At 38.2% G+C, this 15828-nt stretch overlaps 1 protein-coding gene across 1 annotated transcript; it reads right to left on the minus strand.

Moving 5' to 3' along the window:
• Positions 1-6788: 6788 nt before the first annotated feature.
• Positions 6789-15742, minus strand: dok1a (docking protein 1a). The gene is made up of 5 exons (XM_072677097.1): positions 15646-15742; positions 11867-12166; positions 11589-11661; positions 10335-10507; positions 6789-7761 (listed from the first exon to the last, which is right to left on the minus strand). Exons 1-5 carry the CDS (start codon positions 15700-15702, stop codon positions 6991-6993), a joined length of 1374 nt encoding a protein of 457 aa, XP_072533198.1. The 5' UTR covers positions 15703-15742; the 3' UTR covers positions 6789-6990.
• Positions 15743-15828: the final 86 nt, after the last annotated feature.

Here is a 15828-nt window from a genome sequence, read left to right on the forward strand (position 1 = left end):
CTTTTAGGGTAAACAACAAAAAAACAGTTTGTATAAATATAGTTTGATATTATTGCGATTTTTTATTGTTTCTTTTTATCCTATTCTATAATAATAATAGTAATAGTAATAATAATAATAATAATAATAATAATAATAATAATAATTAATAAGCAGCTTTTAGGGTAAACAACAAAAAACAGTTTGTATAAATATAGTTTGATATTATTGCGATTTTTTATTGTTTGTTTTATCCTATTCTATAATAATAATAATAATAATTAATAGGCAACTTTTAGGGTACACAACAAAAAACGTTTTCTGTAAATATTGTTTGATATTATTGTGATATGTTTCTGTAAATATTGTTTGATATTATTTGATATCTTGTGTTTATTTGTTTATATAATAATAATAATAATAATAATAATAATAATAATAATAATAATTTATAAGCAGCTTTTAGGGCAAACAACCAAAAAATAAAATAAATAAATAAAAATTAGAAATACAACACAGAACCAATATTAAAAGCAGTATCTAATTTTAAGAGTAAAAAAAAAAAATCCAAGCGCAAGATAAATATTTAAAATATGATTAAAAATTTTAAAAAGAGACCAAGTGTGAGAGAAGGCAAAATAGAAGAGAGATACAATGAGACGGAAATAAAGATCTGTGAAAGAGATCTTTGAGAAGCACTGTAAATATTGCAAACATTTGATAAATATTGCATAAATACACAAACAATTAATCTATTCCTTAATTATTATTTAATTGTGTATTTATACAATATTTATCAAATGTTAATAATATTTACAGTGCTTCTCCATGTATTAAAGGTTTTTATTTATCCAGCCAACTTGTTGTTAATGTTCTGTCGTAATCTGTATAATAATACACTCACGGTTGTGCTCCATCATAAATCTTTGGCACAGGTATGACGTGGTCGTAGGCACCAGTTGAAGGCCAAATAGATCAGCACTCCAGTGCCAATATCCATGGTCCAGCATGACTTGTACACTAGCAGGAGTGTTTTATAGTGATTATACCACTGAAAGTTCTGATTATGCTAGTGTTTGGGTTTGTTGTTGCTGCTTGTGTTGCTTGTTGTTAGGACAACGTCAATACTAATATTAATAATAAAAGAATAGTAAAAATAATAGTAATTATTATTATTATAGTTATTATTTTTGGGTTTGTTTTGTTAATAAGGTTTTTTTTGCCATTAAACAAGTACTTTTTGATTACTTAAATGTTATATTAATAAATATGAGCTTAAAAAATATCTTCCTTTTTTCTAAACTCTTCTCCTAAGATCTTCTCCTTGTCTAAACTATAATATTTAGATAAAATTACAAAAATGAAAAAGTAAAAGAAAAGTAAGAGAAACTGACATGTGCTTATGTATGCATGTACTGTATGTGCCCTAAATATCACATCCAAATATTACTTAATTATTGCTGTCAATTATACATGAATTTGTTTTATATTGTTTAATATGGTTTCATTACATTGTTTATAGCATGGCCTGATTTGTTAAATTATGCTTTGTAAAATCTGCTTTAAGATCTGAACACAACACAACAGGACAGAAAGAGAACATCTAGACCAGTGCTGTGATTTAGTTTGACTGTTTCTGTCTTTTCTCTGGTATGAAGGCTCTCCCAAACCTCCATGTTGATAACTACATCATCATTTATAGCGAAGTCACATGTGTTTCACTTGTTATTACATGTGAAGTTTTTAAAGGAAACGTCACATCATGTGAGAAACGTGTGACTACATGTGCCAAAAGGAAATTACACAAGCAGAAATGAATATAAATCATAACTTAATAATCTTGTAGAGAAGTGCTGCCAAAAGAATAGAACCCACCATGCCTAATGCCGGGCGCGGGCTAGAGGGGTATATCCCCTCAACATTGAGCTGTGGAGCGGCGGAGCTGTGTTCTCTAGAATTATGATGATACTTTTGGGATGAGGTAAGGAATTGAAGGTGAGGTGTGGTGGTGTGGTGTGGTGTGGTGATCATCCAACATCCTGATCTCACTAACGGTCTTGTCGCTGAATGCAATCAAATCTTCACAGCAGTGCTCACTCCAAAATCTAGTTGAAAGCGTTCTTTCCTGAATGGTAGAGACAGTTCCTCCAACAAAAGCAGGATCAACTCTTTTTAATACCCTTGATTTCAGAAAAAACAATGAATGAGCAGGTGTCCCAATATTTTTGTCCATATAGCATGGTTGGTTATATGCAAAGGTGGAGGCTGTAATAATAGGACTGCAGCTTGTTACAGTCAGGTTATGTGCTGAGCTTGCTGATACTTGCTGAGCTTGTCTCGTTATCAGCTCACTTTGCTCCAGTTGTACTGTTTTTAGTGCTGCCTAGATGACACAAGCAATGAAGGTTTGTTGCTTTCACTGAACTGCTCACTATATCAATTTGTGACGTCCAAGAAAATGAACACTCAGGCCACTGCAATTTGACCAATAAAAACACTGTGCCTGTGCCCCTAAAAGCCACTTGCTTTGGAGGCAAATTGCATCCAATCAGATCTTGTCAGAATACACTAAATGTAACGTTACCAATACATTAGCGAATACAGTGGAAATGACATCATCTTCCCAGAATTACCTAACTAGCTGGAAAAAGTGAGTAAGAAAGAAGTCGAGTGGAAGAAAGAATGTGTTTCTGGAGGATGTTTTGAGAAGCCTGTGATGTTCTGTCGAGCAGGTCGTCAGTTTCCTGGTCAGGCAGACAGAGGTTCATTCTTTACCGGCAGTGACTCGTTTAGAAAACACTCATTCAAGAATCACAACCACAGCTTTCTGTATGAGCACTGTTAAGGCTCAGTGATCTTCAGCGATACCAATAACACACCCGCAGATGGAACTGTGCAATAAAAGTCTTCTTATCATAACTTCTCTTCATTCTGTGGTTTGAGTGAGATATTTAAAGCAGCATTATGCAAAAATTATGCAGCATTATGCTATGCTTGCCTGTGGACTCCCCCTACAGTTGAGAAGTGGAATTCGAGCTTTGAGTCAGCTTTAATGGACATGCTTTTCACATGCGTTTCTGGACCTCTGAGAGAAAGCAGCATGTGAGGTGAGGTGGTGGAGTAAAATACAGGATTTTACACAAAAATGACTCGGGTTATGCAGCAGTTTCCTGCCTGCTTCATCAGAGTTACATAGTGTGCTATCTGCCGTGCTACCACAGCTTTCAGTATGAGCACTGTTGAGGTTACATCTGGGCTTCGTCTACAGTTGAGAAGTGGAATTCGAGCTTTGAGCCAACTTTAAGGAGCATGTGAAGTGAGAAAATGATCTGGGCTATGCAGCGTTTTCCTGCCTGCTTCTTCAGAGTTACATAGTGTGGTATCTGGCGTGCTGAGTCTGGAGTATCAATGATAGAGACCCTACTTTCCCTATTACAGTCAGTGGAGCATCACAATGATTGTGAAGCTGTTATTTAGGGTATAAATGCTGCATACTTTTGTGTTGATGCTGTTTGATCCAGACAAATAGTATCTATTTTAAAACAAATGTTATGACCCTGTGTGTGTCGAATAGGTGTTGGAGGTGCAGTGACTAGGGGATGCACCTACGGTAAATTGGGACCTGCTAGTTTATAAGGGACTCGAGACCAGTAGTGGTGTGCTCACTCAGATCCAGGGTAGACTCCCAGGAGTGTTGTTAGATCTTGGCCTCTAGGATATTTCCTATGTTGTTGTACTATTGACCATCTGGCCAGGTTATCTTAATATTTCTAGGAGGGTCTGTTTTCTCTCTCTTTTCTATGGTATCTGTTGCAGAACTTGAAGACCCTAGATTACCTTGGATCAGGAGTGTTGATCCTTAAACCCTCTAGACATCTGACTTTTAAAACTGTTTAATAACCCTCAATAAAGTAAATTGTATCTGTATCTGCTTTTGTGTGGTTTTCCCTTTTATACAGTATGTTGCAGTCTTCTACGGGCCGGCTGTAACATGAAATAAATACAGATCAAGACACATATTCACAATCTTGTTGCCACCTTCAGGCATTTGTATGGAAATGGAAATAAAGAAAGGAATTAAATAGAATTTTAAAAGGGAAATAATGTAGTCAGTACAGCAGAAATATATAGATACCAATACATTCTTATTCACAAAATCAGACTCTAAGCTAAAGAGCATCCAGGTCAATCAGAGTTAGGTCAAGATTAAGTGCCTTTTTCTAAAATATGTGTCAAACATGAAGACCTTCTTGAAATCCTTTGATCCACAAACTCAAGACTGGGTGGGATACATTCTTCCAGAGCATGGCGATCAAACGTTGTGTCTGTAATAAACAGAATTTCACTACTTTGAATTCATAACTTTTTAATGACAGTGTTTCAGGGACCAAATATGCTTAGCACACAATAAAATTTCCATGTCAATAATTTTGGAGATTGCACCAACAACTTCAATCCCAGATCTTTGCAAAACTTCACATTTCCACACACAGTGTAATAAAGTTTATTCTACATTTTATACAGATGTCTGGGACATCAGACTGAACGTATTTTAGCTTTACCTGTGTTAAATATGTGCTTATTATTCATTTACATTGATCATAAATTGACAGGTAATTAAACGAGTCTAGTCTTCTCTCTACCAGTGAAATGTTCCCCATGATACTGGCTGCAACACAGGCCCAAAGAAGGGCCAAGCCACCCCGGTGCTAAACAGACGGAGTGAACATTTTTCTGATATATGGTGGTTCTGACTAGATGATATCTTGGTCATCAAGGGAAATTGCTGTTGAAACAGGCTTTTGAGAAGGAGTGGAATGTGTGTGATTACACATTGACTGCAATTTGAGCTTGATGTTATGAGACTGGATTATCTTGCTGGGCTCGTGTTTTAGCGATTAGGCTTGGTTTGTGTGGGATCAGCTAGATTCCTGGGTATTTTTAATGCTGGAAGCTATGTAATATGTGGTGGTGAGTACTGTTTGGACAATGTGGGTAAAATCTCCAAATCTGTTGGAGGCTGTATTCATAATCAATCACACGTCATTTGCTTCATGATGTTCACTGGATTCTGACTTTTCTGTGTAAAATCTCAAATCACATATGATGCCCGATGTATTTTTGTGGTCCAGATGTGGACAAAAGTATTGGGACACCTGCTTATTCATTGTTTCTTCCAAAATCAAGGGTATTAACAGGAGTTAATTACCCTGCTTTTGTTGGAGTAACTGTCTCTACTGTCCAGAGAAAAAGGCTTTCTACTATTTTTTTTTTCTACTACGATTTTGGAGCGAGGATTGCTGTGAGGATTTGATTGCTTTCAGCAACAAGAGCATTAGTGAGGTCAGGATGTTGGATGATCTCCACCGTACCTTATCCCCAACTCCCCAGCTCATCCCAAAAGTATTGGATCTTGAGAAAAAAACACTAACTTTGTGGGTTGTTCTAGAGCTGCTGTAGTAAAGGTGAGAATGGACTTTGAATGGACATTGAGTGACTCCCAACAGCATAACAGTGGTACCCCACTTGGAGTTGTGCAGAGTAAATGACATGCCACTGTGGAACAGCTAACCTCTATAATGATACCTTATATACCTTATACAGTCCATACAGATGTCTCACTGGAGTGATCCAAGCCAAGGGTGGTTATTCCCACTATTAGGTAGATCATAATGTACACGCATAGGTTGTATTCTAATCCAAATATATAGCAAACTAGCTAGTTCTTTAATGCTGCATTGAAAAAGCCAGTATACACCTGAAACACTGCCAACACCACATGCAATTTAGGTGAAGCTTCTAAGAACATCAGATAGAGTAGTTTGTAAGACACGTGACAAGACATACTGAAATTCTTTCACATTCACACATTGCTTGTTATTACCACTAGGTGGCATTGCAGCTTTGTCATGCACTCTCAGTATATATGCATTGTTTAAGATGATACTGACAGAATTTTTGCATATGAAACAAGTGAATATCTTTATTAAGACACTCTTTAATCACATACAGCATAAAAACCTTAACAATAAACTAAAGTAATACAGCAATTAACTGTACATGCTCACTGCTTGTATTTGAATCCATACAGTTTACTATAAACTATACAGTTATTACATCTATTATACAGTTATATAGAGCTTAAGAGTGCAGGGAATCCAAACAGGCCCAAGCAATTGTTATGCTCATAAATAAATAAAGATTAGATGCAGGTTTTGCTCATATAAGTCATCATTATGATCTCTCCTCTCTCAACATGGAAGTGACAAAAGCACTGCCATACTGCACTATACACCTACAGGCCTCTTCATTAAAACCACCTCGTTGTTTCTACAGTCACTGTCCAATATATCAGCTCCACTTACTACATAGGAGGACTTTGTAGTTGTATAATTACAGTCTGTAGTCCATCTGTTTCTCTGCATTCTCTGTTAGCCTCCTCTCACTCTGTTCTTCAATGATCAGGACCCCACAGGACCACCGCAGATCGGGTATTACTTGGGTGGTGCGTCATTCTCAGTATCTGCAGTGACACTGATATGGTGGTGGCATGCTAGTAGTTGTTGCACTGGTATGATTGGATCAGACTAGTGGATCAGTGGAGCTGCTGAAGTGTTCCTATGTGGTAAGTGGAGCTGATAAAAATAGGACAATAAGTGTATAAATAAGGAGGGGGTTTTAATGAAGTGGCAGGTCAATGAAAATAATGCACTATACACAACACAACGGTATAAATTCAGTATAAATTACATACACACAAAATGATCATTTTTCGTCAGTGACTTGTTCAAGTAAATAAACACTGGTAGAAATTGTAGACTTGGGAAGCAGGTTTTGCTGAAGACCCTGAAAAGGCAAGGACAGAAACTGTGTAGGACTGCGGAAGAAAGAGAATTAAAATTGAAATTAGTACCCGAGAAGATCTTTTGATGAGAGTGGGAACCAGCAAACACTTTTGGTTATCATTTCTAATGACCAACAATACATAACTGAGTCATATAAACATCTCCTTTAAATCAACCCAAGGGGTTCAGAGATAACGTCTAACACTGTGTGAGCTGTAGTCTTGGCCTGAGGTTTTGTGGATTTGCCCGCTTTGTTGACTTGACTGTAAATGACAGTGTTCTCATCCATCTTCTTGTTTTCCATGTCTGACCTGCTTTCTGATGCAGTGTGAACATCCTCATATGTCTTGTGAGCTGTATTAAGAATTGGTAAACTATAAATGGGTTCTTCCTTATCCTGAGCCAGGCCTCCTGGTTTCTGTGCTGAGTTTGGTATGACATTAAGCACCTCAGAGTACACTGGGTCAGGCAGAGTGCTATGCAGAGATGTTTCCAAGGCGGTGGGGTGTATGACTGTGTCAGGAATATTGGACCAGACACACTTGCGGACGTTAGGGTTAGGCCGGAGGGCATCAACAGGGTCAGCGTATACTGGCTCTGTATTCTCGCCCTGGGGATGAATAGGCCTACTGTTTTTAACAGTCTGTTGTGATCTGAGAGCAATATCATCAATGGGAGTTGAATACACAGGTTCACCACAATGTCTAGAGTTGTCAGAGCTGCTGCTGTTGGCCTGGGTGTCGAACGGTGGGGCAAAGATGGGTCGTCTGGGCAAAGGGGAGCGGGGAGAGCAGCTACCTGCAGGGATGCTCAGGCTTTTCTGCAGGTGAATGGCCAGCTCCACCCGACGGAGAATCTCATCACTTTGCTTGGTTTCAAAGATAAAGATGCCAGGGCCAGATTCGCAGCGTCTGCCCGCCTCGATTGTGAACATTGTCTGGAAAATGACAGATTAAATGCAACTCAATATATTTACCGTAACCAGAAGTTCAGAATATAACTTTGTAAGAGAAGGAAAGCGTTCATATCTTTGCTGTAAGTGAATTTAATAATATTTGATCCAAAATCATTTTGGACCATCTAAATTATAGATGGCATAATGGTATTGGTGAGGAACTGTCTGCCAGTAGCAGAAAATGCTGGATAAGATCCAATCCAATCTGATCCTATATGGAATCTAGCCTGAACCCACACTGCATGATGTGATGTTGTTAGTTGCGTCTCTTCCTGTGGGGTAAGAGAGTGTTTGAGAAGTTTGAGCACAATGGCCTACTTTTAGATGCCCAATGTGCAGCCTAGCTTTGAAATGACTATTTTAGGGATTCCAGAAAGTGGTGCTTCAGCGCAAGAGAGATGGCCTTTGGCCACTTTCCTGGCACAGAGAGGAATTTTGCTGGGTTGAAAATCAGCATACTCACCTAAGGTTTCACACTGGCTCAGTGACCTCTTACTATTTCTTAAATTAGAAATGATTATTTTTTAACTTAGAGGGTGAACCAAAAAATATTTATACTATCACTTTAGATAACGTGAGATAAGTGCAAAAATAATTTTAATAACACATTAGGAGCAGCTGATTAATACTGTCCACAGTGTTTTAATGATATTTATTTTCCTCATTTTATAATGATTAAATATATTAACCTAAAGGCAGCTTTAGATGGTAATAGGGGTGGAGGGAAGGTATGTGAGGGTTTGTTTGATGGGCTGGGTGGTGGTGTGATGGTAATAATAAATGTTCACCCTATTCTATGTATGTATATGTCAAATATCTGTTCGATTTCAATACAATCGTATCAGAAAGGAGAAAGTGATCATGTCAAATTTCTATGGTTTCTATTGTGTCTGTCTGGTGTTTTTGAATAGTGTACAAGTACTTTTTTGTACCTTTTGTGTAAAGGGCAAACAGAGCTGATCTAATGTAATCTGATGGAAATATAACTTGCTTCCTTGCTGACATATCATCTAAGCATTTGCGCACCCCTGTCCCAAATCTGTTTGTATGGTATTACACAAACTGCACATGCTGAAAATATGGCACACAGTTGGGCCATTCTGCTAGTTTTCTGGATAAACGGCATTGTATTAATACCAGCAGTCTCGTGGTGCAATATGGGTGTAAGAAGGGTGGCTTCCTTGTTTGGAACAGTCTTAAACCCTGCTACTGGAGAGCTACATATCTGCAGACTTTGGATCAGAATCAGAATCAGAAATACTTTTTTGATCCCAGGATCCCCCCTAATTCACCCCACCTGGTCAAATTAATTACAGCCATTAGAAATCTCTGGAGTAAGAGGTCAAGTCTGGCTCACTGTGGCCAGACCCTAAAATCATAAAAGTGCTACAGCAAATCCTGGGGTCTGTAAACATTTACTCCTACTTAATTCAGGGCTTCGGTTCTGCTACAGAACTTTGTACTTTGTTAGATTTAGGTTGGAGTTAAACCTGCAGGAAGGTAGCTCTCCAGGAGGAGGGCTGGAGACCACTTTGCTAGTTTAAAAGCTTTGATGTAATTTTAGTTTAAATACATTTGCTGAAATGAATCAAATGAATAGTTTATTATTATTAGGTTTATTCAGTGCTGAGAATGCTAAATAATGCCACATAAATTAAACAATACATCCACTGCGCTCCCCTACCTCAGAAATCCCAGTTTAACCATTGGTTCTGTAGTATCAGCACAGCACTGGTAGCGTATCAACAAGTACCTAAATCGTACCTAGCGTATCATCAGTAAGGCACTTAAATGTAAGAAATGAGACAGAGATTCAAACAGGAATTCATGAGCAATTGGTAAATATCTCATTAGTCATAACACAACCATAGTGTGGGCGTTGCATGCTAGACCTGAAAACCTTTCTATAAACTTTTTCCAGCCTGTTGTTAAACACAAGCACAAGCATGCATTCAATAAAAGTCGTTGTCAGATGAACTTAAATAATAAAAAAGGAATAGTCTTGTTCAATTTCAATGTTTTATTGTTCTTATTCTCTATTTTTTAATCTCGCATCCAGTGATAATCCTCACTCTCTGACAGTCTGTCATGACTAAAATGAATTCTGTATCTAAAATTCATGTTTCAGGTGAGTCATTTCACCTACAGTAATCCCAAATAGTTGAATAGTAAGTGGGCATAAGTGTGGCTCATTCCTGCATCAAGACATATTGGTTTTAGGCTTGAGACAGTAAATAGTCAACTGCCTAAACCAGCACCAGTTCCACAATATAGCAAAAGTGGTTAGGTCTTTCCAAGATTGCTAAAACAAAACTTAGTTCATGGATAGGTCCCATGGAACTGGGAACCAACTGGGAACCAGAACACGTCCATGGGTTCCATGTTGGCCACATGGATGCCCACCAGGGTCCCACCAGAGTCAGTTATGAACATGAATTTCTACCTAAAGTAGTAAAGCTGAGCTGAAATTTGGGGCAAGTGTGGGTGTCTACCTACTCTCCATGCCTTTCTGGCTTGGCCTCCTTGGACAGTATCCACAGTTACTGTTAACTGACCTTGTCTCGTCCAAAACGGCGCAGCAGCTTGTACGGCCATTCCATTACGCGCTGCCTGCATTCAGTGTCCTGGAGTGTCAGGGCATCTTCACCAGCCTGCAGCCAATAATCCCCCCGCAGGCCACATTGCACCGCTGCCTCAGAATCTTGCAGAGTCACCCAAAAGTCAGACACTAAAAAGAAAGAAACGTTGAGGTTCAACATGCTGTCCGGTTCGGGAGGAAGATGGTTTAAAGTTTTGCAACTTTCTGGTGACGCAGAATACAAGTTCTGTTCTGTGGCTAGCAGTTCTGTTAATGGGGAAGTTATGAATGTGTACTGTACTGTTCTATTTCTGCGTAAATGAACTTTCATCGTAGATGATGAGTTATGAAAGGAATTAACAGCAGACTGTATAATAGTGATAGTCAATTGAGTACACCCTTTAAAAGTAACGGAAATGGTTACGAAATGGCTCTTGAGTTGTACATGCAGCTCTAGGACCAACCGTTAACTTATAAAGGATCTTTACATTATGTGAATGTTTTTTAAACATGTTCTTCACAATGTCATTTCAGCGTTCTTTTGGGAATAAGTAGGTAGTTTATGGCACTGCTCCAAGAGGGGTTCTCATTATTGCATAGGACCTACTGTGGCCTTGCTTACTTCTTTATACAGCTTTAATAAATTTTCATTAGGTTGTCTTTCATTTTTTGGAAAAACAGGACTGCCCAATCTTGGTCCTGGAGAGTTCCACATCCAGCACACCTGGCTGCAATATCCAGATGCTACTCAAGATATTCAAAACTTGGATCAGGTGTGTTGGATAAGGGTTTGGGCTACATTCAGCTGACCAGGATTGGGTACCCCAGATCTTCTTGAATTGCATCCCACACATCCTTCGCTGTTGTCCACACACCTCCAAACATCTCCAAAAGATTCCTAACACAGTCCTGCAGACTCTCAATGGGATTTGCATATGCTGATTGTGTTGTCCATTCATTAACCATGAACTTCCTCACAACCAACCCACTTCACCACTTGATGAGTGGTGTGAAATCTTACATTGTCTTATTGGCTTCAGTTAGCAGAAGTCGGTTTTTTTTTTTTTTTTTTTTTTGTGATTCTTCACCAACAAGAGATTCTTTACACATGCAAAACAGATGCTAAACAGCTGAGTAATTTCTTTTCACCACCAGTGTAATAACAGGCTGATCTAAGCTGGTTAATGAAAAACCTTATAGCGTAAGTTTAAGGTATCCTACATGCACAAACCTTCTTCTCTGGAAGCATAGATCTCATTGTCCTCCATTTGTAGAGCCTGCCGTGGCACATTACTGCTTCCCTTCTGTAAAGAACAGAGTAACAAGGATGCAAAAGACTGACAAAGATATCAACAAGGGATGAAGAAGAAGGTAATAAGGTGAACAAATTCTTTAGACTCACTGGGCCTCATTCACCAATATTTTCCTCAGAAGTTTCTTACATTTTTTCTTGAGAAAAATCCAAGCACAAAATGTGGTATTTCTGATCTGTGGGATGTAAATCCTCACCTGAAAGGCAGTGTCGCAGATCTTCTCCACCCACTCTCCACATCCTTCTTTCTCCACTGCAAACACCATTCTCTTCTCATCTGTCTCTACACAGAAGGCAGCCATGTTGTCTCCAGGGTGGGCCTCTGCATGTGGGGGCAGCCTAACTACACTGATGCATTCAGATAACCTGACCACTTTGCGGTCTGGCTGCCTCAGAACCATCACTGGTGACCGATCTGAGCATGTTTCTGTAAGCTCCAGCCTAGCCACGCCATTTCGGCTGCCTGGGTAAAGGTTTAGCCAGTACCGCTTCCACTTCTAGCCATGGAGGGAAGGAGGGAGAAATACACAGAGGAAAAAGAGAGAGAGAGAGAGGGGCAGGATGGAACAAGCTTGAGTGAAAACAGAAGAATGCTTTTGACACTAATGCCTAATATGTACAATAAGTCCTACTCACTTACAGGACTTATTTTTCCATTGCTGATCAAAGCAGAAACTGCAGAAACACCCCTCTGACATGTCTCTGCACTCCACCCATCAATTTGAAGGCCCTTTTGAACCATTAGTCACCATTTTCTTTGTACATTAGACAAACCCACTTCACCAAAAAGACAGTCAGTTGCTTGCAAAGCAAGGCAAGGCAAGTTTAATTGCACAGCACACTCCATACACTAGAGCTGTATGACAAATGGTTAACCTTTTCATTAGCAGTATTTTAGATTATGCTCAACTTACAGTTTAGTTATCTTACAAAGGCGGGAGAGTGTAGTGTTAAGACTTGTCTTGTCTAAGGACTCTTATTGGTATAGCATAGTATGCTTGCCCAGTCTGGGCCTAGATAAAGGCGGAGCTTGGTAAAATATTACTCAAGTAAAAGTAGTCCTAAGTTTCTATTACCACATAGTCCCTGTAGTTACAGAGTAATACACCTTTGTGTGTATTACTGGTGTGTTAAAGGGTTAAACAAGCTTCAATAGCCAAGATAAACATGTGGGGATATATTTTAACAATCCTACATCTCTCCTCTTTTTGTCTTTAGTTAAACCAAAAATATCAGGTATCACCAGGTGTTTGGTATTTTTGAAGTCTGAAAGCTGAAGGAAAGTGGTGGGTGCTCATGTCTATGTAGGAGGTTTTGGTGAAAGATGGGTGATATAATGTTGCATAAAATTACTTGATTTGAACTATGTGACCATGTAAAGTTATACTCTTTGACTGAATAAATAGCAGCTGAAACATGATGATACTTTAAAGAAATACACAAAACGTTAACTCTAGAATAATCAGTTTGGGGATTTATTCAGTACTTTAATTGAGAAAGGTAACCATACGTTAAGGTTAATCAAACCACTAAATCAATTGAGAACTGTGCTGGTGTTTAGCCTCCAAATGAGTTGATTAAACTTAAAATAAAGATAAAGGCACAAATGTCTAAACTGGTGGACTGAAAGTACAAATTGTAAATAAAGAAAATCTAAACATTAGATAAAGTACAATAGATTCACTATAACTAAATAAAGGCAGCACACTTGTGATGTTCTCTGACAACTGGTTTCAAAAGCAGAACAGGAGACAAATTCTGCTTTTTCGTGTTTAGTGTGCGCCGACAAGGGTTTACCAAAAATAGTAGAAATAGTAGAGCATGTAAAAAACATGTTTTTTTGTACTACTGTGAGGGATGAGGCACACAGTCTTTCACTCACCTTTACACCTGTGTAATGTGGTGTGACAATAAAAGTGATTTGATTTGATTTGATTTGATCACACTAAACCAGTTAGGATGCTCTTAATGCTACAAAGCCTTTGGCAAACTGTCCAGTCCAGTTGTTTGTTACTGCCACGGTACTGAAACTCTTTTTATGGATTATTAAGTGAATCTAATTATGAATAAAAACAGCTCGTGACAATCTTAGTCCAATTTAGTGAATTTCATTAATCACTACGAGATGTGTACAGTGGCATGCAAAAGTTTGGGCACCCCTGGTCAAAATATCTGTTACTGTTTAATATTTTAGGCAAGATTACTTTTTTTAATCTCCATCTTTCATAATTTCAAAATAACAAAAAGGGGAAAAGACCCAAATTAAGTTTGGGAACCCTGCATAGTGAGTACTATAGTCAGCAACATCCCATTTGGCAAGTAAACACATTTTTGTCTCACTTTACTTGGATGGTCCATTGTAGATGCTCACCTAACATTCAACTAACATTCAACTGAAAATCTATTCAAAGTAAATGATCTAATCCTTAACTTTAACGAACCCTAAAAGGTTAAGGTTGAAGTTAGGGTTATGTTTAAGGTTAGATTAAAGATTTCAGGTAGGGTTATATTGAATAGACAATCATTTACATTCAGCTTAGATTCGACATTTAGTTAAATGTTCGCTGAATGTCAGATGAGCATCTATGACGCATCTACAATTGGTCACCCAAGTAAAGTGTTACCAACCCTTTTTGTAGCTAGCAAAGACTTTTTCGGTTCTCATTTTGGGGAACTTTCACCAACTCTTCTTCGTAGAAGGTTTCTAATTCTGTCTGAACTAGAACCAGCTGACATGCACAGCTCTTTCGAAGTCTACCTAAAAAAAGCTTTGCTATCTTTTTGTAGAATTCTCCTACTTTGTGGGCATCAGATATGTTCACAATGCTAGACAGTTGATTAGAGGTACAAATAGCTGTTGATTGTTAGGACAAGGTTTGAGGAATCTGTATTAATAAAGCTTTGAAATTTGCATCACCTCATTGTTTCCTAACAATGACTGTCAATAAGTCATAGCCATAACAAGCTGTACATATCGCTGCTGTCCAATGAAAAATGTGTATCTTCATTTTTGTCAGTTTTTATTTTTCCCCATGGTTTGAACCCTGTAGATGCTCTGTACACTGTGTAATGAATGAATGGGCCCAATAGAAATGTTCTAAATTACTTGTGTAAAGTAAAACTTTTACATTGACTTCCATTCAAAGCTCTTTTTTTCAAAGCATTTTTGCCTTCTTCTGTAAAGTCACCATTTTGTTTTTCACCGTACATGTTTTTCATTGGCCAGGGCTGTAGCAGATATGCATTAGTGAAAATAGCCATCTTTACATAATCTGTATACTAGATTACATCTTGACCAGTAGGCTTTATTTTAGAACGAATACATTAGATAGTATTTCTCATTGTGACAAATCATGTAAATGTTCAAGGGGTTCTTGAGTTGTTGTTAGAATTCTTGCTCTTAATAAAGAACCCTTGAAAAACCCCTTGTCAAATCTTTAATGGTTATAATGGTATCATACACGCCCGAAATTATTTATAATTTCTTTATGAATGCAAGCCTATTGACAGCTTATAAATTAGCTCTCTTTCCTGCGTGTGTTTGAGTGTGTTTATAAGGGTTGGGTTCTGGCAGAGGTATGCCACAGAATGTGTGTGCCCAAGTATGTGTCAGCGTCATTGTGAAACCAGCAGAGAAATGTGTGTTCTGCTTTGACATGTAGAAACACAACCTGCTTTATCACTCTCATACCAGCGCATAACTTTACACCTGAGGCTGTGACCCGAAAGTCTTGTCTGGGCAAAAAGGAACGGTGAATGTCAGTGTCGGTATTCAGAAGACTCAAAAACACTTACATTACACACATATATGTATATCTTTAACGGGGTAAACATTAAATATATGAGTAGTACCTTTTCTATCCTTAACTTCTAATCGTACATTTTCTCTTCTGAATTCTTGAGTTTTGAAATCTTTGTAATTTTATTACCATGCTGATTTAAAGACAGGCAGATAAAACTGTAAACTGTATCCTACCTCCTTATGTTTGTGGTGTTGTAAATGAACTTCTCCTCGTTTCACAAAGGTGTCCATTCCAATAGAGCCAAGCTGATGAACTCAGAAGAGGGTTTCTCTGTGACACGTCCTGTTGAAATGTACTGAAGCCTGAACCACTGAGCTCTTTTAACTATCGCCTCTTTCCGCCCAGCCTAGAGCCTA

Source organism: Salminus brasiliensis, chromosome 4 (assembly GCF_030463535.1).
Source record: "Salminus brasiliensis chromosome 4, fSalBra1.hap2, whole genome shotgun sequence".
In the NCBI taxonomy this organism is placed as follows: Eukaryota; Metazoa; Chordata; class Actinopteri; order Characiformes; family Bryconidae; genus Salminus; species Salminus brasiliensis.

What these genes read in the sequence shown, in the direction of transcription:
- dok1a (XM_072677097.1), bottom strand. Translation starts at nt 15,702, where the DNA reads ATGGACACCTTTGTGAAACGAGGAGAAGTTCATTTACAACACCACAAA. An exon ending in AACACCACAAACATAAGGAG is followed by an intron (nt 12,167 to 15,645) that starts GTAGGATACAGT and finishes CTCCATGGCTAG; the next exon opens with AAGTGGAAGCGGTACTGGCT. An exon ending in TCTGCGACACTGCCTTTCAG is followed by an intron (nt 11,662 to 11,866) that starts GTGAGGATTTAC and finishes TGTTCTTTACAG; the next exon opens with AAGGGAAGCAGTAATGTGCC.